The 26,059-nt window shown below is 51.7% G+C and overlaps 1 protein-coding gene and 1 pseudogene across 2 annotated transcripts; both read left to right on the top strand.

Moving 5' to 3' along the window:
- LOC109269190 (olfactory receptor 2F1-like) overlaps nt 1–26,059 on the top strand; it is a 334,098-nt pseudogene that overhangs the window by 56,882 nt on the left and 251,157 nt on the right.
- Nucleotides 9,557–26,056, top strand: EPHA1 (EPH receptor A1). 2 transcript variants are annotated; one of them, XM_053897332.1, is made up of 18 exons: nt 9,558–9,705; nt 10,784–10,851; nt 15,272–15,553; nt 17,513–17,915; nt 18,158–18,313; nt 18,600–18,944; nt 19,098–19,225; nt 19,483–19,633; nt 20,536–20,632; nt 20,855–20,913; nt 21,673–21,798; nt 22,630–22,815; nt 22,977–23,038; nt 23,160–23,366; nt 23,556–23,705; nt 23,960–24,153; nt 25,543–25,698; nt 25,788–26,056. In XM_053897332.1, exons 1-18 carry the CDS (start codon nt 9,624–9,626, stop codon nt 25,864–25,866), a joined length of 2,931 nt encoding a protein of 976 aa, XP_053753307.1. In that variant the 5' UTR covers nt 9,558–9,623; the 3' UTR covers nt 25,867–26,056. The 2 variants fall into 2 exon arrangements, with proteins under 2 accessions (XP_053753309.1, XP_053753307.1); XM_053897334.1 differs by lacking the exons at nt 25,543–25,698; nt 25,788–26,056 and adding an exon at nt 25,274–25,500 and having other exon boundaries at nt 9,557–9,705.

Here is a 26,059-nt window from a genome sequence, read left to right as displayed (position 1 = left end):
TAACTGGCCAACACACTCTGTTACTCTGTGAGTAAAATGTCACTCATATAGCCTTTCCACTCACTGCCCAAGTTTGAGCCCTTATTGTTTCTTACCTGCAGAGGCCACTTTTAGGCAACAGGCTTGAGCAATGGAAACTGGATCAAGACAAAAGGGTCCATAGGGACCACCGAGCTGAATGCAAACAGGCTCATTAAGCAACCCACCTCGAAATACCCATAGGCCCTAACTGACCAATTACAACCAGGTACAGTTCCGAAGATTACCAAAAATGGGGGAAATTCAATACATTCTTTTACCCCATCACTCCACCCTATTACCTGTGGCCCCTCACCACTGCCTCACAGTCTCTCCTTTGCTATCCAGCCCTCAGCTCCCTTGAGATGTATTCAATAACCTTCTCTTTTGTTCTGTGTTGGGTGAATTCTTTCACTGCCCACACCACTGGCTTCCACTCGATCAGTTGTCCCACATTTGGGGGTCCCCATTCGATTGAGAGATATACCACATTATCTGGACCATTACTTCTGATTCCTCCTTCTGCACCTGTAGTCTTTCCTCCATTGTCGACCAGAGCTCAAACCCTGATCTCTGATCACGCAGCTCCCATGCTCAAAATTTACTTTTGCTGCCTCTGGGTTACGCAGAGAATAAAAGTTCAAACTCTAAGCTGATCACCAAGGCCAATTCCAATCTGCCTTAATTGAGCTTATCTCCCATTTCTCTCTCCTCACCCCAGAGGAGCCCATCACACCACACAGCCTCCCATTTCCTAGCCTGCCATCTTCCCACCCTGTACAGTCAAATGGCGGCCACCAGCCTGGCGTGAAACAACCTTTGCTGCTCTGTGACTTTTGCCAGCCCCTGCACTCTGCTTCAAGCCCTCCCATCTCTCTACGGGCCAACACCGACCCTCCTAACTTGTCCCTGCCCTGCCCCCGCCCACACTAGCCGGAATGGCCCCTTGAAAAGCTTAGTCCGAGTGTGAATCTTCACTGACTGACCCCCTTCTCAGGGTCTCCATCTCACTCAAAGGAAAAGTCAAAAAGTCTTCAAAATGGTATGAAATGCCCTACATTTGCTGATCCCTTCTAGTCCCTAACCCCACTCTCCCCGCTGCCTGCTCTCATCTGAAACACTGGTCTCCTTGACCTTCACTGAACCTCTCAGCTCGTGCCCACCCAGGGCCTTGGAGCCACAATGGGTTCTTCTTCCCTCTGATCTGAATCTGTATGGCACATTCTCTCCTCTCCTTCAATTCCCTGCGCCAAGTTCACCTCATCGATACACAGAGACCTCCTCATATCCCCTTCCCTGTTTAGTTCTCCCAATAGCTCTATCTGAAAAACCTATTGATTTGTGTACTGTCTGGTTCTTCCCCCTAAAATGTAAACTCAGTGAGCGCAGGTGGTTTTTTGTTTTCCTTGTTTACAGGTATTTCCCAGCACCTGGAACAGTGCCTACCTCATAGTAAAGGCAGAATAAATTTTTGTTGGATGAATGAATGAACTACGCTATTGAAGTCATTCTACTAGGCCCAACACAGAGACCACTTTTTCCTGTGGCAGGAGGACATTGTTCCTGTCAAAATCAGCCTCCTGTATTTGTGTGGCTGTCTGCTTCTGCCTCCACCTGAGGTTTTATGGGAGCTGCCTTCCACTTGGGCGCACCCTCTCCCGACACACGGAGGTGCTCCCAGAAGGCAAATGAACCGCTTGCATGAGAGGAAGTCTAAGTCTCAGAGAGGTAAGAAAAATGCCCACAGTCTTGTATCCAGGAGGCAGAAACCTAGAGTTCTACTGCAAGTCAATATGAATTTAAAGGCTCCTAAAACTCCTTTCCGTTAACCTTCAGTGCCTCCCCAAAATAAAGAGGAACTTCTCACTGCCCAACCAGAAGAATTACTCGGGTATATAATTAACCGGGATCAAACTGAGGCTTTAGCAATGGAGAAACCAACAGACACCGCCTCATATTATCTTCAATTAAATCTGGGCATCTTTGGGCATTTGGACCTTTTTTTTTTTTTTTTTTTAAGGCTGTTGAGCATTTTTTGGTAAAAATAAATTCTGGCTTTAAAAAAAACAACTCTCTAAGTAAATGAAACATCCAGTAGTATAAGTACAGGTTTTGTTTTTGGTCTAATAAACGGTTCTTCCTGAGAATTATTGTTTAACAAAAAGGAAGAAGACAGGGAGGGAGGGGAAGGAAGGAGACTAGAAGGAAGAAAAGGAAGAAAAATGAAAAGAAACAGTTGCCACTCTGATGGCACAAGCAGCTCCAGAGTAAGATGGCTGAATGGAGTGGAGACACATCTCTCTCCAGCTTGCACCTGACAGACACCTTGCAAACAATGATGGTCCCTCTCCTCCCAGCCGGCACCTCCTAGGCAACTTGGGTTTCTGCTTTCTCCACACCCGCACCCCCAACCACCACCACCCTGTGTCCAGAACCAAAGCCTGAAAGTAGGACACGCCCTCATCACACCATCACTAGCCCCTCCCTCCCTTCCTTCCCACCAGGACCTTCCCTCCAGTCAGAGGCTGTCGCTGCGGGGACGCCGTTGCGGGCTGTCCATTTTCACAGTCATGAAAATCACTGTCACTTTCATGTCGTGCTGATTATTATTCCTGTGATATTCTAAGATTTCATATGGGATAAATATACCTGCTGATGGCATACTTGAAGATACAGATGCAGTTTCCTGCTTCTCCTCACCAGGTGGCGCTCATATTTTATGACCCATGGCCTGAATACCTTCCAAACTGGGGGATCTATTGGGAGAAGGGTACATTCATTTTTTAACACAAGTGGTGGTATCTGTATGTTCAAACATGCACGTTTCTGTGTGTATGCATTCATAACAGTAACTTTCTAACTGGAACTTAGAAAAAAGTATGGATTGCCCTGTTAGAATCCCTTTTATTAAAAAGTTCTTCGGGGCACCTGGGTGGCTCAGTCGGTTGAGCAACCGACTTCAGCTCAGGTCACGATCTCACGGTTCGTGAGTTCGAGCCCCGCATCGGGCTCTGGGCTGATGGCTCAGAGCCTGGAGCCTGCTTCCGATTCTGTGTCTCCCTCTCTCTCTGCCCCTCCCCTGTTCATGCTCTGTCTCTCTCTGTCCCAAAAATAAATAAATGTTAAAAAAAAAATTAAAAAAAAAAAAAGTTCTTCAAAGCAAAATTTAAAAGGAATCAAATTTTTGCCCAATTAATAGGATCCACACTTATCAAATAATTCTTTTATAGGACAACAATGCAACATTATCTCTGGGCCACAGGACCAGTAGCTTAAAACTGAAAGTGTGGATTTTGCCAGTCTACATCCCAACCCTCTCTAAGGGTTAGTTTCCCAGAACTCCCAGCCTAGACCAGCAATAAAATTGTAAATTTTTCAAATAAACTGTTAGCCTAATCCAGAAGACAAAGCTGACAGTTTGTTTCAGCCCTCTCCTCTCTCATACTAGCTAAACTAAAATGGACTTTGAAACATAGTCTTCCACTCCCTCTCCTCTTCCTGTGGTCTAGGCAATAAACATTTTGACAAGGACCAAGCTCTCACTCTTCTCCCGGGTTGGGGGGGGGGGGGGGGCGGTTCTGGTATTTAACACTTGTCTCAACTTGTTCTTACTAAATTTCTGACCTGTCCCCGTTCACTGAGACACATTTGTTCTCTCCCTCTCCCTCCCTCCCTTCTACCTGCCCAAGCATTAATGGAGCGTATTAATTTCTCAGGTTAGCAATGCTATCTTCTCAGGCGGTCAAGCAAACAAGTTCAGGTGGAAGCATGGGGTTTGTCGTGAGACGCACACAAATATTAGTACAAGGAATTCTGAGTCACAGCCTCTTCACACGACTGACCTGTCCAAGGTTTCCTGTCGCCACTCCAGAAATCAATGAAATAATAGGATAATTGTAAACTGGTTTTATTTTTCCTCTGGAGAGAGAATGGTTAAGAATGGGGGGGTTGAGGGGAGGTGGTGAGGAAGGTGTTGAGGTAAGCTCTACCTAAATATGCATTTGGATGGAACGAATGCATAACCCCAACGGAATTCCCACCTCACCCCTCCCCCACTGCCTCTCCCATCAACACCAGAAGTCACCCCATCTCCTTTGTGGCTGCTACCACCCAGCCTTGAATTCATCCTTGAATTTCCTCTTCGTGGCCCATGCTAGCATGCAGCACAGGCTCATGGATTTTTCACTACCTGCTTGCCTCTAAAACAAACAAAATGCTTGGCAGGATTTTCACATTGCAAAGGGAAATAGAATTTTAGGAAAAACAAGTACAAGCAGAATTGCAGTATGTCCCAAAAGTGTGTCATATTTAGTCCCATAATGCCTCATAATCTAAATGGATCAAGAGTGACTTCTCTTAGCTCTTGCTTTATTCTTCTCTTGCCTCTTTTTGAGATCTGAGCTTCAACCAAACAACCAACCCTTTTAATTCAGGGACTGATACTACTTAGGTCTGCCCCTTCCTTCAGCAGACTTATTCCCTGATTCTCCAAATCCATCTTGCAAACAGCCCTGTACACAGGACACAAAAAGGAAAAAGATGTACCCTTACATTACACGACAGAGCCAGGAGCATATGCTCGCATCCTTTATCGTATTTGTACCCGCCTCATGCACCATGATGTAGGTGCTGAGGACCAGCATCATTACCACTATTTCCCCAATTTTGTAGATGAGACAGCTGAGGTTCAAGACAGTCAGATGATATGCCCACGGTCATCACAGGATGAATCACATGATTCAGTGACAAAAGTAGGATTTTTTTTTAATAGTTTTTTAATTTATTTTGAGGGAAAGAGAGAGGAAAAAAACACATGGGGGAGGGGCAGAGAGGAAGAGAGACAATGCCAAGCAGGATCCTTGCCATAAGCACAGAGCCTGATGCAGGACTCAAACTCACAAAACGTGGGATCATGACTTGGGCTGAAATCAAGAGTCGGACACTTAACCGACTGAGCCACCCTGGAGCCCTAATAGTAGGACTTTCCAATAGATATTTTTGGAAATATGGCATCTCGGGGAAAACTTCCACCTGCTTCTGTCACAAAACAGTCCTACTTCTGATATGAAGAGTTATGGCTACTTAAATAAATCAGGTGCTTTCCTTTTGTCAAACTGAGATGGAAGACGGGAGGGCCATACAAAGGAGTAAGGAAGGGGGACAATCCGGCAGTATGGCATTGCTCACAGGCTGCCCCTGAATAGATTTAATCAATAAAGGAACCATGGGGCTAGCAAGAACTCCCCTTCAAAAACAGAAGTACCTTCTGGGAAGATCAAACATCTCTCAGATACCCAGAGACACCCAGACCTAGATAAACCATGGGAGTGGCCTGGTGTGGCAATTTAAGTGTAGAATGTTTAACCACAAAGTCAAGAAGTCTTTAAAAATAAGGTGTTTTGTTTTTTGGTTTTTTTTTTAATGTTTATCTCTGAGAGAGACAGACAGAGCATGGAGGGGGGAAGGGCAGAGAGAGAGAGAGACATAGAATCCCAAGCAGACTTCGAGCTGTCAACACAGAGTCCAAACCAATGCAGGGCTTGAACCTATGAACTATGAGACCATGACCTGAGCTGAAGTCAGACGCTTAACCCACTGAGCCACCCAGGTGCCCCAATAAGCTGTTCTTTATACAGGGGAATATCGAAATAGCACACAATAACAGCACGCTCTTACGCACACACATAAGAGTAAATGAAAGAACTCAGACACCAAAGAATGCATATTACATGATTCCATTTTAGAAAGTTTGAAAACAGGCTTTTTTAATCCATGCTGTTTCAAGCCAGGGGAGACAGAGGGAAGGAGGTAGGAAAACAAAATTTAAGCGTTGCCTACTTCTTTTGCTTCTGGAATCTCAACTGGAGGCCAAAGGCCCCAGAGTCCAACAGACCTGGGTTCAAATTCTGATTCTGCAACTGAGTGACTCTGAACAAGTAACTTAATTCCCTGTGCCTCAGGTTTTTCCATCTATAAAATAGAACTAATAATACCTTCTTCAAAGGGTTGGTGTGAGAAGTAAATGAAATAATGTATGTGAAGTGCCCTGGCAGCATGCGTAGGTGCGGTAATAAATGGTAACTATGATTATCCCCACCCCTGCTGCCTGATGGTAAACCAGGATCAGAGAGCAGATAGGTAAGAGCACAGAGGAGAAGGGAAGGCAAGGACCAAATTAGCCTTGTGATCAAAGATGTGCGGAATTCACCCGGATGCATTGAGAGAGCTGTTCCTTCGCTTCCCACTGCCCACACAGTCTCCTGGATCGTGCTGCCTGCAAGTGCAGGCCAGCCTGCAGCAGCCAAAACAAAGCTGTTTGGTCCCATCCACACAGGCCCTTGCTCAGGACCTGATATTCATCTGATAAACCAACGTGCATTGATGCTTTCATAGTGTTGCTGGCAGCTTACTGGGTTACCCTGCCGGTTAGGCTGTGTTTTAACCAGAGTCTTATGGACATACAAGGCCTCAACCTAGGCTGGGTGAAATTTCACCTTATCCCAGATCAGCAAAGAGCCAGGTGGAGCTGGAGAGGAGGAGCAGGGACAGGCGGGGGATGGGACAATATGAACAAGGGAGTGTTAAGGTCCGGGCTGCAGGAGGAAGCCAGAAGCCAGGAAGTCTGAGGCTGCAGGGATGAGCAGGCTTTCCTTTCCATCCTTCTTGACTACAGAATGAGAACTACAGGGTCAGAAAACTTGGGTTCTCTCCATCTAAGAGGGAAGACGGGTGTCCCTCTGGGAAGCCTCGTCAGGTAAGGGGCCTGGAGTTCCTGGGGAAGCAGAGCAGAGGGAGACTGTTTGGGTTTGATTTTTGGATTGTTAAATGATGCCCCAGGGCATCCACACAGGGAACAGTGGTCGACAAACCAGAAGGAGCAAACTGCTGATGCCCACAACCTGCACAGACCTCAGGGCATGGTACTGAAAGGAAAAGCCAGACTCGGAAGACTACAGGAAATTCTGGCCCCTGCAGACAGGGGAGGAATCTTGTCTATATTGACAGGAAGCCTGGAGCCCAGGTGGGATTGACAGCAAAGGGCATGAGGGACCGTTTCTGGGTGATGAAAGTGTTCTGGATCTTGAGTGAGGTGGTGGTTACGAGGGCGGATGCCTTTGTCAGAACCCACTGAACTGTGCTCTTGGAATGGGTGAAATTCATTTTATGCAAATTATCCCTCAATAAAGTTGCTTTTAAAAGGAAAAAAAATGTGATGCCTCAGTCACAGAGGCTGTTCTACTCCAGGAGCTCCCTGCAGGAGAAACTCAGTAGGCCGCACCCCCAACACTGTCCCAGCACATCAGTGTCTGTATGGTAACTTACTGCTAGCAAGAGCTTTCTCCTCTTCTGATCCTCACACCCGCTCCCCCCCCCCCCTTAGTTTTACAGCTAAGGAAACAGAGACACAGAATAGCTAAATGAGCTGGCCTATGTCTTCTCACTCCGAATCCTGCCATTTTTCCTGGAACCGGCCTCAGAGATCACTCGAATGTAAGGAAACTAAGATCCAGAGAGTGTAAACAGCCTGACCAAAGCAGCAGTGCTAGTTAAGGGCAGAGGCCGAAATCGAAGGCCTGCCTCAGCCCACACAAACAGAATGAGGAACTGTCAAGCTGGGAGCATCCTGAATGGGGGCAGAAGGTGGGCTTTCATTCCCCTTCTGTGTCACTTCCAGAACCTGGACAGAGAAGCAACCTTAAAACAAAAGCAAGGCTCCTTTCCAGCCCTCTTCACGCCACCTCTCCCCGCAAGGAGCAGCCCCCACCCCACCCCCTTCAGTCCCAAGGGTCTTGTAACTTTAACAAACCACAGCAACGAACACATGCATTACCTCACCACAGTCTGGCTTATTTCCTAGCAGCAATTGTCCAAAGCTTGCTCCATTTCCCCCCTTCTGTTGGCTGTGCACCCTTTGCCCATTCCTCCCTGCTGAAATCACAAAGCTCTGACCCCAGTGGGCCTGCAGGAGCCTCCGCCTCCTTCCCAAAGTACTTACCATTAGAAAGAAGCCCCTGGTGCTGAACAGTGTGTATCCACTGGCCCCTCTGTATACATTCTAAAAGCATGCATGTGTGTGTGCTTAGGGGGAAAATCCTGGGAGAATCTCAAGACACAACTGGTGGCCATTAACACTGGGGAGAGGAGTTAGAGGGTGGAAGAAGGGAGGACTCTCCTTTCCATTTTGTTTCTTTTCTGTTCAACGTGAATTTTCCAACCAAGATCCATGGATTACATTTATTTATTCATGCCAACGAGGATAGTCTGGGCCAGAAAATTACAAGCCATTTTCTTCTCATTTTTAATCTGTACAACAAATAGAAACCCCGAGAAGTATTAATTTTTCATTAATAAAGTAAGCACCTGTAATGTACCACAGTCACTGAAAATGCAACAACTGAAATGATACAAAGACTACAAATCATTCACCCAAATGAGATGGACCCAGGGAAGGGTAAAGGAAGGAGAGGCCCCAGGAGCGGAGCCCCCACCATCCTAAATAGATGTATTGCTCCCATTTGAGCCACTGTTGCCCCCATTTTGTACCTCAGCTGGGGTCTACTCCTATCTGTCATTTGAGTCAAATGTGTTGGCTTTATGCCCTCTTCCGACCAACAGCTTGTTTAGGGCAAGGACTGTCTTACTCTTCTTTGAGTCTCTCAGAGCTTGATGCATGCAAAGTAGAAAGTGAATAAACATTTATTAAATATAACGTAAGGAGGTCTCCAAGAGGGTGGGAGGGACGTGGGTTGTCTCCAACTAGACAGGACTCGAGCAGGCTGGACCTGCTCCCACTTAACACTTGTGCTCAGAACCCCTCACAGATTCCTCTCTTTTGCTCTGTAAAGCTCATGGTAACATGTTTACTAAGACCTTCCCTGCTCTGGACACACCTGACTCTCTGCCCCACTCCCAAGACAAATCCTGTGCCCCAGCAGTCAAACTGGTCCATTCACCACTCCCAGAGCGCACCTTGGGGCTCCCTGCCTCAGGCCCTTGCTCATGCCTTTCCCAATCTCTGCCACTGAAAACCCAGCTCACACGGCCTACTCCCTAAAGACTCACCTACTGTTGCCCTGAAGGCTGGGCTTCCTTCCTCTTCCGAGTCTCCAGGTGTTTCTCTCAGAGTTGTAGCCCACCTTGCATTATGGTCGTCTAAGCCTCCCCTACTGCAGCATAAAACCCTGCCTTCCCCCGTGGCTATTACATTGCTAGGAACTGCTTTCTTTAGAAAGAGAGAGGGAGAAACACAAAGGTGTAGTTCAAGTCAGAGGTAGAATTAGGTTAAAGGTTGAGTTTAGGATTAGAATTAGAACTGGGTTAATTCTGGTTAATTCGAACTGGGTTAGTCGATTCCTAATCCCACCCACCAGGCGGCGCCCGCAGTCTCATTCCGGTCCAGACGCCTCCGGTTTTTGAAGTTTATTACCTGTCTAACAAGTTTCCTTCCTGCTCTACTGTCCCTTTAAGAAGGTGATCCAGGTGAGGCCCGGCTCCGCCCCCGGTGCCGGCCCCGCCCCCCGCCCCCGCCCGGCCCTCCCAGCTCGCGAAGTCCTCGCGACCTGACCCAGCCGTCTGGGCCGAGGTCCCAGGTCCCGGCCGGCGCCATGGAGCGGCGCTGGCCCCTGGGGCTCGGGCTGCTGCTGCTGCTCTGCGCCCCGCTGCCCCCCGGGGCGCGCGCCAAGGAAGGTACCGACCCCCGCCCCGCCCCCGCCCCCCCCCCCCCAGGGGCCCGGCCGGCACCCTTTCCAGGAGCCGGCATTCCTGCGGAGGCCCTCTCCGCGCGCGCCCCTCTCCAGCGCTCTTGTTTTGCCCTGCCGCCAGGCGATCGACTGGCCAGGCCAGTCTTTGGTCTTTGACCCCCAAACAACTGGTGGCCCTGGTCAGTCGCCCTGATCAACAGTTTGCGCCTGGTGGTGGGGAGGGACCTACTGACCGCTGCGGGGAAGCGGCGTCCAGACCCCCGCCCCGCCCCCCCCAGCACTCGTGGGGATCCCTCATTCTCAGGCAGTCTCAGTCTCAGGTGCCCAACCCAAAGATCCGGACCCTATGAAGTCAGGGGTGGGAAGTCCCCTTATGCCATCCTATGCCTGAGGGGGCGCGGGGTGGGGGTGGGCAGAGGGACCTGCCACTGGGGGGAATGGATTCGAACTCGGGATGCAGGAGTTTCCAGATGTAGAGATCAAATCTTAATGGTGAAGGCCTGTACACCCTCTCTGGCCCTACTACCCCCATTTTCCCAGGCTCAAGAGCTACGCCTGGTACCGTCACTGCACACCCCCAACCACAGGCAGAGCAGGCCATTTGCCCGTAGGAAGGAGCCTCCCCACTCGGGAACCCCCTGTAAGGTTCCCTGACCACACCCTACCCACTCAGGACCCCCAGGGGCTGAGATCCTCTCTTGCCCACACACTCTTCCAATTCTGCAGCTGCTGAATTTTCCCCAGCCAGCACCAGCCACTGCTGAGTGAGAGGGTGCAGGCCTTACGTGGGGCTGCGCTTCCCAACACTTCCTGCCTTGACTTTGGTCAAGGATCCAGCCCTCCAACCCTTGCCCGACTCTGCCTTCCTCCCTTCACACTCTGGAGGAAGACAGACTAATCCCTGAGCTCTTCACTCCTCCTTCCCCAGCTAAACCTCAGGAAGTCACAGCTGTTAGGAACAGGATGTTGAAGCCTTGGGGCTGGGGGCCCAGAATGAGGAATGTGGGTTGCACGTGTGGGTCCTCCTCCCCCAAGGGTGACCGACCTTTTCCTCACCACTTCAGTCACTCTGATGGACACGAGCACAGCACAGGGAGAGCTGGGCTGGCTGCTGGATCCCCCAGAGGATGGGGTAAGTGTCAAGGGAGGGGAAGGCTCAAAGCTGCAGGCCAGTGGGAAATGGGCGGAGAGGTGGGTGGAGGAACGGAGAAAAGAGCAGGAAAAACTGGAAGTGTCTCCTCAGGGAGGGGGAAGGGAGGTGAGTCAGAGCCTCCTGAATGGGACATTGGGGGGGGGGGGTTCAGGCTTCACCCCAGAAGAACGCTTCAATGCCTGGCTCCTCCCCTCCCTGCCCCAGAGAGAGAGAGGACTTGGGAGGTGATGAGACCACAATCCCCCAGGCAGGGGATGAACGGGACCAGGGATGCAATCATTGAGGGCTAAGAACCAAAACACCAGATGTATCTTCAATGTGAGGTCCATCTATCCCAATAGAGTTGCACAGACAGACTTCAGAGGGTCAAGGGTCAAGGAACCCCATAAAAGTGGATCCTAAATTGTATAGATGTACGGGGATATTCTTTTCTGGATAGGAAAGCCAAAGTTTTCAGCAAGTTCTTCAAAGGGTGTTTGCCTCCCCAAAATTCAAAGCTGCCCTCCCACTAGAGGTCCCTGAGCGCTTGGCACCTTGTCCATTTTCCTCAGCCCAGGCACAGCATGCATTCCAGCTGTCTGAACCTGCTCCAAGTCCCTTCCCTCCACAGATATTCCTAAGACCTAGTGAGCAGAGAGACGTTCTTGTGAGTCCCAAAGCACACCTTTCCATCACTCAGCAGAGCTGGCCACAGAACCCCAGGAGGCTGCCCTCGCTGTCTCAGCTTCCTGGAGTCTGGCCTCAGGGCCTCCTTCCCTCTGGTCCTGGACCCCTTTGGCCTTCCTATTCCTGTAGGAACGCAGCCTCTATTTCTGGTATTGGGGTCACCTGCTTTCTTTCCCTCTGGGTCCTAGGGTCCTGGCTCTACTCTTAGTTCTCCCACAGAGTGGCCTATAATTAGAATTAATAGACTAAACCATAATGTATCCTACAGGAGGGGCTGCTTGGAAAATCCTGGATTAGGCCAGCCGTAATAGGCGCCTCATCTCATAAAGCAGCTAATCACTCCACAATGAGGGCTGCAGGTCCATTAGCTGGCTCCCACAGGCCTTCGCTGTCCCCCGGCCACCCCCACCCAAATAACTCTTCCCTAATTGGGCTGGAGTGGAAGCAAGGCCCCTTGTGCAGCTCAGGTCAAACAGCATATGTAATGCATACATGCACATACATATGCATACATGTGCATCACATACATATATAATATATTTGCACCGGGAGGGCAAGAAGACGGGAGCAGTTACAGACTCCCAATGTCTGCCGTGTCCCCTCCCCTCATCTCACACACATGCACGCGGATTCAGGCTCACCAGAATGTACCCATGTAGCAGCCAGCAGCCCGAGTGATAAGTGAAAGGATCCTTGTTGCTGATCCCGGGCAGCTGGTTCTCCCCCATCTGTCACCGCTGGAACTGGGAAAGGCAAGTCACAGCTGGGAACATCTGCTCCTCCGGGCTCCAGCTGCAGCCATGACAATCTAGCTAATGAGCTGCACATTAACCGCCTACCACCCTTCCACCTGACCTCCACGCCATGCCTTCCCCTTGGGCTTCCTCATCACAGCTTCCTGCTAAGAACAGGCCCCGGATGCCTTCACTGCTGGACACCCCCTGCCCAATCTCTGAACTGCCTCACACAGCGCAAAATTATGTACCTCATATACTCCTGCCCCTGCCACACCCCACCCAGTTCTCAGTTGATGGTGCTTTCCCCTACTTTTTCCCAGAGCTGAGAGTAGCAATGAAGGCCCTTACAGAAGATGTTCTAAGGGCCTCAGACTCCTCTTTAAGGCTCAGGTCAAGATCTCATGGGTTCGTGAGTTTGAGCCCCTTGTGGGCTGACAGCAGAGAGCCTGCTTGGGATTCTCTCTCTCCTCTCTTTCTCTGCCCCTCCCCCACTCACATGCACTCCCTCCCTCAAAAATAAAGAAGTAAACTTTTAAAAAAAGTTAATTTAAAAATAACAAGGAAGAAGAAGAATGTGAAGTTACATCTCCATTTCATACTTTACACCAAAAAATAAATTCTAAGGAGATTAAAATCTAAACCTAAAAACGAAATCCACAGAAATATGAGGAGAAAATACACAAGATCCTTGTAAGTTTGGGATGAGAGAGCTTCCCAAGCAAAATACACGACTTAGAATTCATAAAGGGAGAGGAGATAGACGTTACTATGTAAAATTTTTAAATGTAGGCCAACATCAAAGATATCATTAGCAAATTAAGTGGCATGACAGGAAGAAAACATTTGAAACATATTTCAAGCAAACGATTAGCATCTATGATTAAAAAAAAAAAAAAGTTCATCCAAATGAACACTCAAAAGGTAACAGGCAAAGTTTACAAACACATAATTACATAAAAATACAGATAGCCAATGAACAAAATAGAAACGCACAGCCTCCTTCTCAAAAGAAATGTAAATTAAAATGGCAGGAAGCTGTGTTTTGTCCATAAGAGAGGCCAAAAGTAAAGAGATCTTCACTATCCAGTTTCTCAAAAAAAAAAAAATGAGCCCTCATGCATTGTTGGTGAAAGTATAAATTGATAAATCCTTTTTGGAGGCCAATTTGACAGTATCTTCTTACAAAGTTTATAATATTTACCTTTTAATACAGCACTTCTACAGAAATCTTATAGAAATCTACACGTTTACTTAAAAAAAAAAACTAGAAGCTACCTAAATGTCCAACAATAGAATAATTAAATAAATTACAGTACATCCATACAATGGAATACTATTTTATGGATTGCTAAAAAGACTTAGGTAGATCTTTTTATACTCTCGTGAACATCTTTCAAAGACTTTTTATTTGTTAAAAACAAAAAGTAGGTTACAAAATAACAGGTTAAAAAATTATGTTAAAAACACAGAAAAACATTCAAACGTTTCTCTAGAGGCACTGAAAATGGTCTGGGGAGCTTCACTCCAAATTGTTAAGAATAACTTCCCGTGAAGAGGTAGTCGGGTGGGAGGACTTTCACTTTATATTATATATGTTTATTCTTTGACTTAAAAAAAAAAAAAACTTATTTATTTTGAAAGTGTGTGCATGTTGGGGGGGGGGGGGGGGAGGGCAGAGAGAAAGGGAGAGAATCCCAAGGGCACAGTCAGCTCAGGGCCCCGCGTGGGACTTCAATCCATGAACCTTGAGATCATGACCTGAGCCGAAGTCGGACGCTTAACAGACTGAGCCACCCAGATGCCCCTTCTTTGACTTTAATAATTAGCCCTTAGAAATAAAATGATCAAGAACATAGGAGCACCTGGCTGGCTTAGTGGAGCATGTGACTCTTGACCTCAGGGTCATGAGTTCATGCCCCACACTGGGCAGGGAGCCTACTTAAAAAAAAAAAAAAAAAGAGAAAGAAAGAAAGAAAAAGAGCATAAACTCTGGAGCCTAGAGTGCCTGGGTGCACATCCCAGCTCTGCCTCCTAATGACTGAGTGCACAGGGCAAGTCACTTAACCTCGTTGTGACTCAGTGTCCATCATGGAAAGTGTTTATAACAGTGACTGGTGCGTGGTAAGTCCTGTATTAGTGCTAGCCATTGTTATTACTAAGTGTAAAAATAAAATGCTTTTGGGGCTCCTGGGTGGCTCAGTCGGCTAAGCATCCCACTTCAGCTCAGGTCATGATCTTATGGTTCGTGAGTTTGAGTCTCGCATGGGGCTCTGTGCTGACAGCTCAGAGCCTGGAGCCTGTTTCATATTGTCTCCATCTCTCTCTCTGCCCCTCCCCTGCTTGTGCACTCTCTCTCTCAAATATAAATAAACATTTAAAAAATTTTTAATAAATAAATAAAAATAAAATGCTTTTCATGTAAAAGCAGTTAACAGGGGTGGACTAGATGGTGTCTACGAGTCCAAGCAACCCCATCCATTGTTGATTTTGATAGTGACCATAACTGGAGGGAATATTGGAGAGGGTGAGTTCCTTCCATACAGAAGAGATTTATGCTTGTTCGTGCCCTCCAAAAGCTTAGGGGCCTTAATGTTAAAGGTAGTATCCTCTTTTCTACACAAATAGGCAGAAAGGTTTTGTGAATGAGTTTCTGCCATAAAAGTCGGCCTTTGGGGCACTTGACAATCCTGACTGATGAGAGAGGTAAAAAAGCGGTGCTCATACTTCTGCAGCTGAAGTGGGCTCACTGAAGAGATCGGGGCTGGCTGCAGATCGCATGGGGGTATTGTTTTGCCCATCCTGTATCCAAATAAATCCTGACTCTAAACATTTAGCTTCTTCTCCTGGAGCCCGGGGGGATGGAAAGAGAGCAGGACAAGCAGGTGAACTGGGGGAGCTCTGACACCAGCTTCCCCATCATCAGCTCTAGAAAACCAGAGTTTAGGGAGCAGGTGATGACTTGGATGGAGCCTAACTCGGATTTTTCCTTCTCGCAGTGGAGTGAAGTGCAGCAGATACTGAATGGGACACCCCTCTACATGTACCAGGACTGCCCACTGCAAGATGGCGGGGACACTGACCACTGGCTGCGCTCCAACTGGATTTATCGGGGGGAGGAAGCTTCGCGTGTCCATGTGGAGCTGCAGTTCACCGTGAGGGACTGTAAGAGCTTCCCCGGGGGAGCCAGGCCTCTGGGCTGCAAGGAGACCTTCAACCTCCTGTACATGGAGAGCGACCAGGACGTGGGCATTCAGCTCCGACGGCCCTTGTTCCAGAAGGTGCTTCTACCCCGCCCCACCTCCCACCCCTGCCACTTTGGTCCTAACACTGGTTCCTGCCCCCGCTCAGCTCAGGAAAAGGGACAGTGGCAGAAGAAAGAGAAAGAGGATCTAGGTGTCCAATAAGGACAAGAATGCGGGACTGGCAATCAGAAGAGGTGGATTTGAGTAGCGTAGAGGCCCCCTGACCTGCGGGACATACCTCCCAGGACCCCCACCCCCACCCCGGGATGCCTGCACAGACAGTACTGAACCCCGATACATACATTCCCGCGGTTAAGCTTTCACGTATAAATCAGAACGGAGCCAGAGACACAACACTGGCTCGTAATAAAATAAAACACTGATAACAGTACACTGTAATATAAGTTATCAGAGTACAGTCTCTTTCCCTCCCCCTCTGTCTCAAAATATTTCACGTGCTGTACTCACCCCTTTCCTCGTGGCGCTGCGAGATGACAAAACGCCTCTCCAGGAGAGGGAGCGAGGAACGAAGCACCGCTGAGTCCTGTCGTCAGCCTGTGACGTGACGAGACGTGACGTGACGTGGCGTGACGTGACGTGACGTGACGTGAAGCCGGCGCACCCGGCTACTATTGACCTTCTGACGCAAGGTCAGGAGGAGGAGTCTCTGCTCGTAGGCGTGGTTGACAGCCCTGCGGTCTTTGACAGCTGCCAAGCTGAAGCCGCGAAAGCCGGACCGCGGATAAGGAGGAACTACTTTGCCTTTTCTGCTCCGTCCGGCCTTTGCGCTCTGCACTTAACCTCTGAGAGGTTTTCTTGTCTTAAAATAGTGATGATAATAGTGCCGGCCTTATCTGTTTCAGCGGCTTTGCCTCCGTTGAGATAACGGCATTCCCTGGTGGAGGTATTTGGACTTTTGCTATCAGCACCCAGGCTGCTTGCGAGTGACACACCCCCGTGGGTCTACCTAGAGCTGTGTAGGGAGACACTTCTCTGCAGGCTCTCTCTCTAATACTATCCCTCTCTTTCCTACTCAAGAAGACGTACCGGAATGCAAAAGCGTAAGAAGCATATTATTATAGGACGTGCTCTCGTTTTTTTTTTTTTTTTTCCCCAAAGAGAAGATGTTGTAAAGTTTGTTATTAGTAATAAATGAATGATGACGCACTTCATAACTGATCACCTCATTGGCACAGACGCTGGGAACACCTTCGAATAGTGGAAATTATATGGGCTATAGCGTCTCACTGCCTGGTTACCAGTCCCATCATGTAGCTGTGTGATCTTGTCCAAGGTCTCTAGCCTCTCTTCGCCTTAGTTTCTTCATCTGTTAAGTGGGGATGGTAATCCATCCTACCTCGTAGGTTTACTGCAAGGACTCAACAGCATAACACACATAAGACACTTAGCCAGTAGCTCACAAGTAATAAGCCCTTGGTTTACAGTTGTGTAAACTATACTTTATTTATTTATTTATTTATTTATTTATTTATTTTATATTTTAATGTTCATTTATTTTGAGAAAGAGACACAGAGTATGAGTGGGGGAGGAGCAGAGAGAGAGGGAGACACAGAATCCAAAGAACACTCCAGGCTCTGAGCCGTCAGACTAGAGCCCTACATGGGGCTGGAACCTATAAATCGTGAGATCGTGACCTGAGCCAAAGTAAGAGGCTTAAGTGACTGAGCCACCTGGGCACCCCTAAAGTATTTTTTTAATGTTTATTTATTTTTGAGAGAGAGAGTACAAACATGGGAGGAGCGGCGGGGTGGACAGAAGGTGCAAAGCAGGCTCTGCACTGACAAGCAGAGAGCCCGATGTGGGGCTTGAACTCATGAACCATGAGATCACGACCCGAGCTAAAGTCGGACGCTCAACCACTGGGCCACCCAGGCTCCCCTGAACTATAAAGTATAGAGCAAACAACTGTTTTCTGTCCCGCGGGAGTGAAGCATAACTTTACCATCCCCTTCTCGGACACCTCTCCTTCCCAGGTGACCACTGTGGCTGCAGACCAGAGCTTCACCATCCGAGACCTCGCGTCTGGCGCCGTGAAGCTGAACGTGGAGCGCTGCTCCTTGGGCCGCCTGACCCGCCGAGGCCTCTACCTCGCTTTCCACAACCCAGGTGCCTGCGTGGCCCTGGTGTCTGTAAGGGTGTTCTACCAGCGCTGTCCTGAGGCCGTGCAGGGCTTGGCCCGATTCCCCGACACACTGCCCGGACCCGGCGGGTTGGTGGAAGTGGCAGGGACCTGCTTGCCCCATGCCCAGGCCAGCCCTGGTCCGGCGGGTGCACCGCGCATGCACTGCAGTCCGGAGGGTGAGTGGTTGGTGCCCGTGGGCCGATGCCACTGTGAGCCTGGCTACGAGGAAGGCAGCAGCGGTAAAGGATGCCTGGGTAAGGAGGCCGGAGGAGGTGGTGGGCACTTGCAGGGGCCACTCGGGGGAGGGCCTCCAGGTGCCGAGGGAGGGGAGGAGGTCCACGCTCCATCTCCGAGAAGTGTTGACTGTGTGGCTGAGCACCCCAGGAGACACATGCAGGGTGCTTCTGGTACAGAGGATTGGAGGCGGTGGCGAATGGGGATGATTCTGCCTGTAAACACATTGGCCAACCATGGCTCTGCTGCTTTCTCCCTCCAGCCTGCCCTAGCGGCTCCTACCGGGCAGACACAGATGCACCACATTGTCTCAAGTGTCCAGAACACAGCACAGCTGAGCCGGAGGGGGCCACCGTCTGCACCTGTGAGAGTGGCCATTTCCGAGCCCTGGGGGAGGGCCCCCAAGTGGCATGCACACGTGAGTCCAAGGGGGAGGGCCTGGCCATCTGTGAGAAAGCGCAGGACTTTTGGTGAGCCCATGTTAAGGTCGAAGTTTTCCGGAACTTTTCAGAAATTGAGCACCATTTAAAGTGCCAGACGTTAGAGCTCCTCCCCCTCCCCCCACTTTCCTGGAAGAATGCAGAGCTGAGCTGGGTCTGAATCCAATCTCCCAGCAAGGCCTTCAGCGGTGGGAGGAGGCAGGGGCCAGCAGGCTAGATGAGAGCAAAGCTAGTTCCACCTAATGGCCCCTCTTCTCCTTACAGGGCCCCCCTCAGTTCCCCGAAACCTGAGCTTCTCTGTTTTGGGGACTCAGCTCTCCCTGCGTTGGGAACCCCCAGCAGATATGGGGGGGCGCCAGGATGTGAGGTACAGTGTGGGGTGTTCTCAGTGTCGGGGAGCAGCAGTGGACGGGGGACCCTGCCAACCCTGCGGGGGAACTGTGCGCTTTTCCCCGGGAGCCAGCGGGCTCACGGCACCGGCCGTGCGTGTCAACGGCCTTGAACCCTACGCCAACTACACCTTTAACGTTGAGGCCCAGAATGGAGTGTCGGGGTTTGGCCCGTCCACGCATGCCAGCACCTCACTGAGCATCAGCATGGGGCACGCAGGTGAGTGACCTGGGCAGGGGCCAGGACAGGACTGGAGGAAACCAGAAGGGCTCAGGACCACAGAGACAGATTGACGGGCAGAAAGCAATCAAAAAGCGACTTAGGTTCTTTCTTCTTTCTTCCCAAACCCCCTGGAACCCTCTTGACTCACAGAGTCACTGTCAGGCTTGTCCCTGAGGCTGGTAAAGAAGGAGCCACGGCAGCTGGAACTGACCTGGGCAGGGTCCCGGCCCCGCAGTCCAGGGGGGAACTTGAGCTACGAGCTGCATGTGCTGAATCAGGTGAGGATGAGGCAGAGAAACAGTCCCTGGTGTCTGGGTGTCTGTTCTGGGGCACAACTCGCCATTCCTAGCCTGGGTGATGGGACAGAGGGAGAACTGGCCGAAGTGAACGGTGTGGCTTTCTCAGGACAAAGCCTGCAAACAGCCCTGCCCTGACCATTCCCCAAGCCACCCCTGTCCACATGATCCCAAGACTGCCATCGCCTCCACCAGGTCTCTCTCTGCACAGCCCAGTTTCCGTTGGTTCTCATCCACAGGACGAAGAAAGGCACCAGATGGTTCTAGAACCCAGGGTCTTGCTGACCGAACTGCAGCCAGACACCACGTACATTGTCAGAGTTCGAATGCTGACCCCTCTAGGGCCTGGCCCTTTCTCCCCTGACCATGAGTTCCGGACAAGCCCGCCAGGTGGGTGGGTTATCCTGTGTTCTGCCCCAAACACACATGCACACGTCATCCCACTGAGGCTTCTCAAACACTGCTCCAATCAGTGACCTTTCCTCTTCCGCTATGTATGTGCATATGCACATACATGCACGTACACATAGGAACTGCCTCAGCGGAGAGAGCCCCCATGGATTCCCACAAAGCCCCCTCCCCATAGTAATCTCAGACATTTTTTTAAGAGCACAAGCAGGGGAAGGGGCACACACACACAGAGAGAGAGAGAGAGAGAGAGAGAGACAGAAAGAATCTTAAGCGGGCTCCACACTCAGCAAGGACCTGGGACCTCAGTCCCGCGACCCTGGGATCATGACCTGAGCTGAAATCAAGAGTCAGACACCGGGAGCACCTGGGTGGCTCAGGTGGTTAAGCGACTGACTCTTGGTTTCAGCTCAGGTCATGATCTCATGTTTTGTGAGTCTGAGCCCTACATCGGGCTCCACGCTGACAGCATGGAGCCTGCTTGGGGTTCTCTCTCCCTCTCTCTCTCTCTCTCTGCCCCTCCCCCACTCTCTTTGTCTCTCTCAAAAATGAATAATACACTTAAAAAAAAGAGTGGGATACTAAACCAACTGAGCCACCCAGGCGCCCCTCCTCAGAACACCTTCTGCTGCTGGATACTGCCAGCCAGGATCCTGCCAAACCTCCTAGCCCCCCGGTTTCGTGCTTGTCACCAGGCAGCCCAAAGCTAGGGGCCCCAGGGTGAGGCCTCTCCGCATGCTCCCCCCCCACACTCCCCCATCTCCTCGCACAGGGGACACACACCCGAGGCCCACTGAGGGACCTGCCCCTGGGTGTGCCCTTGTAGCCTTCATCGTCCCTGTGGACTCTGAGCCCTCCAGCCCTCCTCACCCCCTGTGCCACAGTTTCCAGGGGCCTGACTGGAGGAGAGATTGTGGCCATCATCTTTGGGCTGCTGCTGGGCGTAGCTCTGCTGCTGGGGATGCTCTTCTTCCGCTCAAGGTGCTGTTGCTGCCCCTTGCCGGCTGCCACCCGGGGCCCCAGAAGCCCTGGAATGCAGCCCCAACACCCCTCCCCTCCGCTAGTATGAAAGCTCCCTCCAGCATTCCCCCACCCCGTCCTGTGCCCCCAGCCCCTGTGGTTTGTGGGTAAAACCCAGCCAGAGCTCCCTGGGCCCCTGCGGCAGTCCTGGGACTCTAAAGCAATGCTCCCTCACCCCTGCAGGAAAGCTCAGCGGCGACACCAGCAGAGGCCCCGTGATCGCGTCACTGACGTGAACCGAGGTGAGCCCAGGGCACCTGTGTGTGTGTGGGGGGGGGGGGGGGGCGGGGGGATGTGGGCTTGGGAGGCGCCACTGGGATAGAACCAAAGAACCCACATTTGCCAAGCCAACTCTGGGAGCATGAGTCGGGGCCATGGTCTCTGGAGCTTTTCTGTTTTGCTACCTAATTAACTTTGGTTAATTAACTTTGTACTGATAGCCCCCCAGAGGCTCTGTGCAATTACCTGTCAGCTCTTGGTGCCACTGTTCCGACACCCTGGCTGGCCAGGTCTGCTGGCCGAGGCTTGGTGGGAAGGGGGTTGCTGGCAGGCTCCCTGAAGTCCTCTGAGGCATGTGGACTTCCTACCGGTCACCTCATTAGGTGCCCCCACGAAAGGGGGAGGCAGTGGTCCCTCCGAGTAACAGGGTGAGGGCGAGGCTTGTCTGGGAATGTGAATGAGGTGTGAGTGATTGGAGGAGTATGGCTAGCAGGGGTGAGGAGGAAGGGCAAGAGATTTGAAGTGTGGTCAGCAAGCCATGGAAAGATTGGGTAACTCGAGGCTGTGAACAGCTTTCAGCCCCAGGTTCTGGCCTGCAGCTCTGGGACTCTGGGGGCGAGGACATAGAGCTTTGCGCGTAGACAGAGGAAGAACCTCATTGCTAAGGACGGAGACTTTCTCCCACTTTAGCCAAAACAGGACTCTTATGGGAACAAAAAAACTCCTGAGCCTTGAAGTTCGAGTTCCTGTGGTGAGCCCCCCGCCCCCCGTTCTGCCTACAGAGGACAAGCTGTGGCTTAAGCCGTATGTGGACCTCCAAGCATATGAGGACCCTGCCCAGGGAGCCCTGGACTTCACCCAGGAGCTTGATCCAGGCTGGCTGATTGTGGACACTGTCATAGGGGAAGGTGAGCCCCGCAGGTCCCCTGTGTGTGGCAGCACACAGAGCTGCGAGCCGGCTGGCCCGTCAGTTGACCCAAGAGCTCCTAGATGAATTTCCTTTCTGCTCTACCCTGAATCTTCCTCGAATTGCTGTGGTCATGCTGTAACCCCTTTATCAGATGTCCTCAAGCAGCCCCTGCTTCCTACACAGTTTGCTTTGGTGGTTATGGAGTTTCTGATGAACAGCCTTAAACACATCATCTTTGTCAGCAGAGGGGTCGTCGTCCCCAGGCTCAGGCTCTTCTCAGATGGTTCCCAAACGTGGGAGAGCTTCAGAGCCTCCCTCGCCCCGCATTCCACCCCACCAGGGGCCCAGTGTCCTTGGGCTGCCCTGATCCCTTGGGTCACTAGAGGAAACGGATCTGAGCAGAGAACAAAGCTCAGCAGTGTCCTTGCTGGCTCTGCAGCCAAGCCAGCTGCGCTGTGACCGGAGGAGCTCGCGCGAGAGGAGGCAATGGTTAGCCTCCCCAGTCACTGGCGCACTGGCCCCGGCCCACCCCGCCCTTTATAAACACAGTCCGGTGCCACTGCACAGCACGCACTCACCTGGCATTTACCGAGCACCTACTGTTAGCTGAGAACTCTGCTCACCTGGGACACTGTGCCGAACAGGTTGTGTGGCTGCACCGCTCCTCCAGACTCCTGGCCCCTTCCCTAGGAAGTACGGCCCAAGCCCCTGTCCAACAAAGGGCAAGCCACTTTTCTGATCCAGTGAAGAAAAGAACCAGAGTGCTAGAGGATACTGCTACCTGTCCCCCCAGGGGCATCGGGCCATGGCCTGTTTTCTTTCTACCCAGGAGAGTTTGGAGAAGTGTATCGAGGGACCCTGAGGATCCCCAGCCAGGACTGCAAGACTGTGGCCATTAAGACCTTGAAAGACACATCTCCAGACGGCCAGTGGTGGAACTTCCTTCGAGAGGCCACCATCATGGGCCAGTTCAGCCACCCACACATTTTGCATCTGGAAGGCGTCGTCACCAAGAGTAGGAGCAGTGGTCTCCAGGAGCATGGGGAGGGAAGGAGGAGGAAGGGAGGGCATGAGAGCACCGGAAGCGTAGGGGAGATCTGCTGCCAAGGGCAGGAAGTCTGGTTCTGGGAGGAGATGGGTAGAGGCTGCCAGGCCGACTTGTGCTTTGTGTCTCAGGAAAGCCCATCATGATCATCACGGAGTTTATGGAGAACGGAGCCCTGGATGCCTTCCTGAGGGTGAGGAGGGTGGACAGCCAGCTGGGGAGGGGAATGCACCATGGATGCCTGGGTTTGGGCTCCTGGTTTGGGAGGAGGAGACCCTGCCCGGTGCCTAACTGGCCCGCTCACCCTGCTACAGGAGCAGGAAGACCAGCTGGTCCCTGGGCAGCTGGTGGCTATGCTGCAGGGCATCGCGTCAGGCATGAACTACCTCAGCGACCACAGTTATGTCCACCGGGACCTGGCCGCCAGGAACATCTTAGTGAGTCAGAACCTGTGCTGCAAGGTGTCTGACTTTGGCCTCACCCGCCTTCTGGACAACTTTGATGGCACTTACGAAACCCAGGTTAGAGCCCTGTGCTCGCTGCGTCTATACTCGCATGCAACTGTGTGGCATACATACAGTCACACACGTATGAGTATGGGACGCGCGCTTTTGTGGACACAGTAATGACTCATCCCTTTGCACAGGTGCTTTCTCGCGCCCCTCCTTGCCCTGAAACACATCACCTTTCTGCCCTACATGCCCTGTTAGGGAGGAAAGATCCCCATCCGTTGGACAGCCCCCGAAGCCATTGCCCATCGCACCTTCACCACGGCCAGCGACGTGTGGAGCTTTGGGATTGTGATGTGGGAGGTTCTGAGTTTTGGGGACAAACCGTACGGGGAGATGAGCAATCAGGAGGTAAGCCTGGGGTAGTCCTCCCCATGTCACCCCTGACTGACTTCTCATCTCCCCAAAACTTCCCGTGGCCCCTTCCTGCAGACATCCTATTCTTTCTCCCTGACCCAGCCTTTCTGCACTCTTGCTCCTCTGTCCCCGTTGTCTTACTCCCTGTTCTCTTTCCTACTGGTCAGGGGGTGGGAAGAGGCTCTATCGCAGTGATCTTGTGTGCACAGAGGCTTCTCATGGGGCCCCTCCCTGCTCCCCTGCTGCAGGTAATGAAGAGCATTGAGGATGGGTACCGGCTGCCCCCTCCCGTGGACTGCCCTGCCCCTCTCTATGAACTCATGAAGAACTGCTGGGCCTATGACCGAGCCCGTCGGCCCTCCTTCCACCAGCTGAAGGCACATCTGGAGCAATTGCTTGCCAACCCCCACCCCCTGAGGACCATTGCCAACTTTGATCCCAGGTAACCACATTGGAGAGGGCAAGGGGATTCGGAGGGCAGATCTGGCAGAAGGAAAATGGGCGTTCAGCAACATTCACCGAGTGCTAGGCCTGTGGACCTGTGGACAGAGTGCGGCGTCTGCCCTTGGGGAGAAGACGCCGTCCCATCCTTGATAAGTCTGGGTTGGTAGGATAGAAAGCAAGCACAGAGATGGAAAGCACATATAAACAGTGCCTACGACCCAATAACTACTCCAGAGAGCTTGTTCACTTGGGTGGGGATTGGGGTGGGGGAGATAGAGTAACCGGCAAGTGCTAGACAGTGGGATGTGTGCATGTCATGGCCGAGGGAGGGACAGCCTCGTGGGGTCTCCCAGAGCACATGGCCAGCCTGGGTTGGGGAGCTTAGGGAAGACCGGTTACAAATAGCGCAGGGTCCCAGCAGAGATGGTGGGGTCAGTGCAAGGGGGACCAGCTCTGCTGAGAAGTTTGGACTCTACCCTGAGCGCAGAGAACCATTGACCAGCTTGTAAGTCGGAGGGACATGGTCAGCATCGTGTTTTACCAGAAACATTGCCAGCATGTGGAGAACGAACTGGTGGCAGGAGTGAGGTGGGGGAGATGGGCACGGCTGGACTCTGAATGCTGGATCGGGTGAACCAGCCCTGGCATGCTGGCCTCCATATCACACCACCATATATAACCTTGTTTCTGGGAGAAAATATGCTCCAAGCTCCGGCTTTTGAAACTATCTTTTGGAGCAACAACTCCCTCGTATACTGGAGACTGCGTGTGCTAATCTTTCTGGAATGTTGAATATTTTTCCCCCAGCAGATTTACTTTGCTAATGGTTTTGGCCCTGGCTGGCTTTAGCACAGCAACACTCATTGTCTTTGAGGGTGTCGGAGTGCAAGAATAACAGCCGAGGTGGAGGGGGCAAGCCGTGGCTGCTCCCAGAAGTCAGGGGGCCGCCCCGAAAACGGCAGGACCATGCCTAGCTTCTAAAGCCTCCGCTCTCCTGCCGTCTGCTTCCTCTCAACTGTGGTGGTTGACGCTTGAGTCTTAACCAGCCACCAGTCACTCAGGACTGGCCACTCCCGTGGGAGATGGGCTGATGGCATGCTTCTGTTGGGGGCTCCCAGGGCTGTCACCTCCCCTGAGTCTATCAGTGCCACGGGACCGTCAGCCTGCCTGTTGCCGTGAGCACACCAGGACTTGGGCCAGGAAATGAGTTCGCAGACAACGGCCAGGCTAATCCACAAAGTCCAGATAATCTCTGTGCTCAGACACCCAACTTGAATGCTGGCTGCAGATGCTCAGAGGCTGAGCCCCGATCTCAGAAAAGCTGGGGCAGGAAGCTGCGGACAGCCCCTGCACGTCCCGTGCAACCGAGGGACCCCTTGTCCCACAGGGTGACGCTCCGCCTTCCCAGCTTGAGTGGCTCCGATGGGATCCCCTATCGAAGCGTCCCTGAGTGGCTGGAATCCATACGAATGAAACGCTACATTCTGCACTTCCGCTCGGCTGGGCTGGACACCATGGAGTGTGTGTTGGAGCTGACGGCCGAGTGAGAACCCCGGGGGGAGAGGGGGCCCCAGGCAGGGAGGGCTGCTGGGGGTTGAGCCCAGACTCACAGTCCCCTTTCACCACCCACAGGGACCTGGCACAGATGGGAATCACGCTGCCGGGACACCAGAAGCGCATCCTTTGCAGTATTCAGGGATTCAAGGACTGAGCCCCTCCTGCACCTACCCTGGCCTCAAAGAGCAAGGATGGGGCCATGGTCACTCCCCATGGCCCTCCCCTCATCCTACAAGATGTAGGCCTTCGGTGCTGCTCCTGCCCACCCTTGCCTGAGGAACTCACCTCTGGACCCAGGAGCCTTTGTTTTAAAAAGGGAGGTGGGGGTAGAAGTGAAAAGGTAATTG

Source organism: Panthera pardus, unplaced genomic scaffold (genome assembly GCF_024362965.1).
Source record: "Panthera pardus isolate Hobbes unplaced genomic scaffold, ASM2436296v1 HiC_scaffold_8, whole genome shotgun sequence".
Lineage (NCBI taxonomy): Eukaryota > Metazoa > Chordata > Mammalia > Carnivora > Felidae > Panthera > Panthera pardus.
This window is presented reverse-complemented; position numbering and strand designations above follow the sequence as displayed.

What these genes read in the sequence shown, in the direction of transcription:
- EPHA1 (XM_053897332.1), top strand. Translation starts at nt 9,624, where the DNA reads ATGGAGCGGCGCTGGCCCCTGGGGCTCGGGCTGCTGCTGCTGCTCTGC. An exon ending in CAGCGGTAAAGGATGCCTGG is followed by an intron (nt 17,916 to 18,157) that starts GTAAGGAGGCCG and finishes TTCTCCCTCCAG; the next exon opens with CCTGCCCTAGCGGCTCCTAC. An exon ending in ATGCTCTTCTTCCGCTCAAG is followed by an intron (nt 20,633 to 20,854) that starts GTGCTGTTGCTG and finishes TCACCCCTGCAG; the next exon opens with GAAAGCTCAGCGGCGACACC.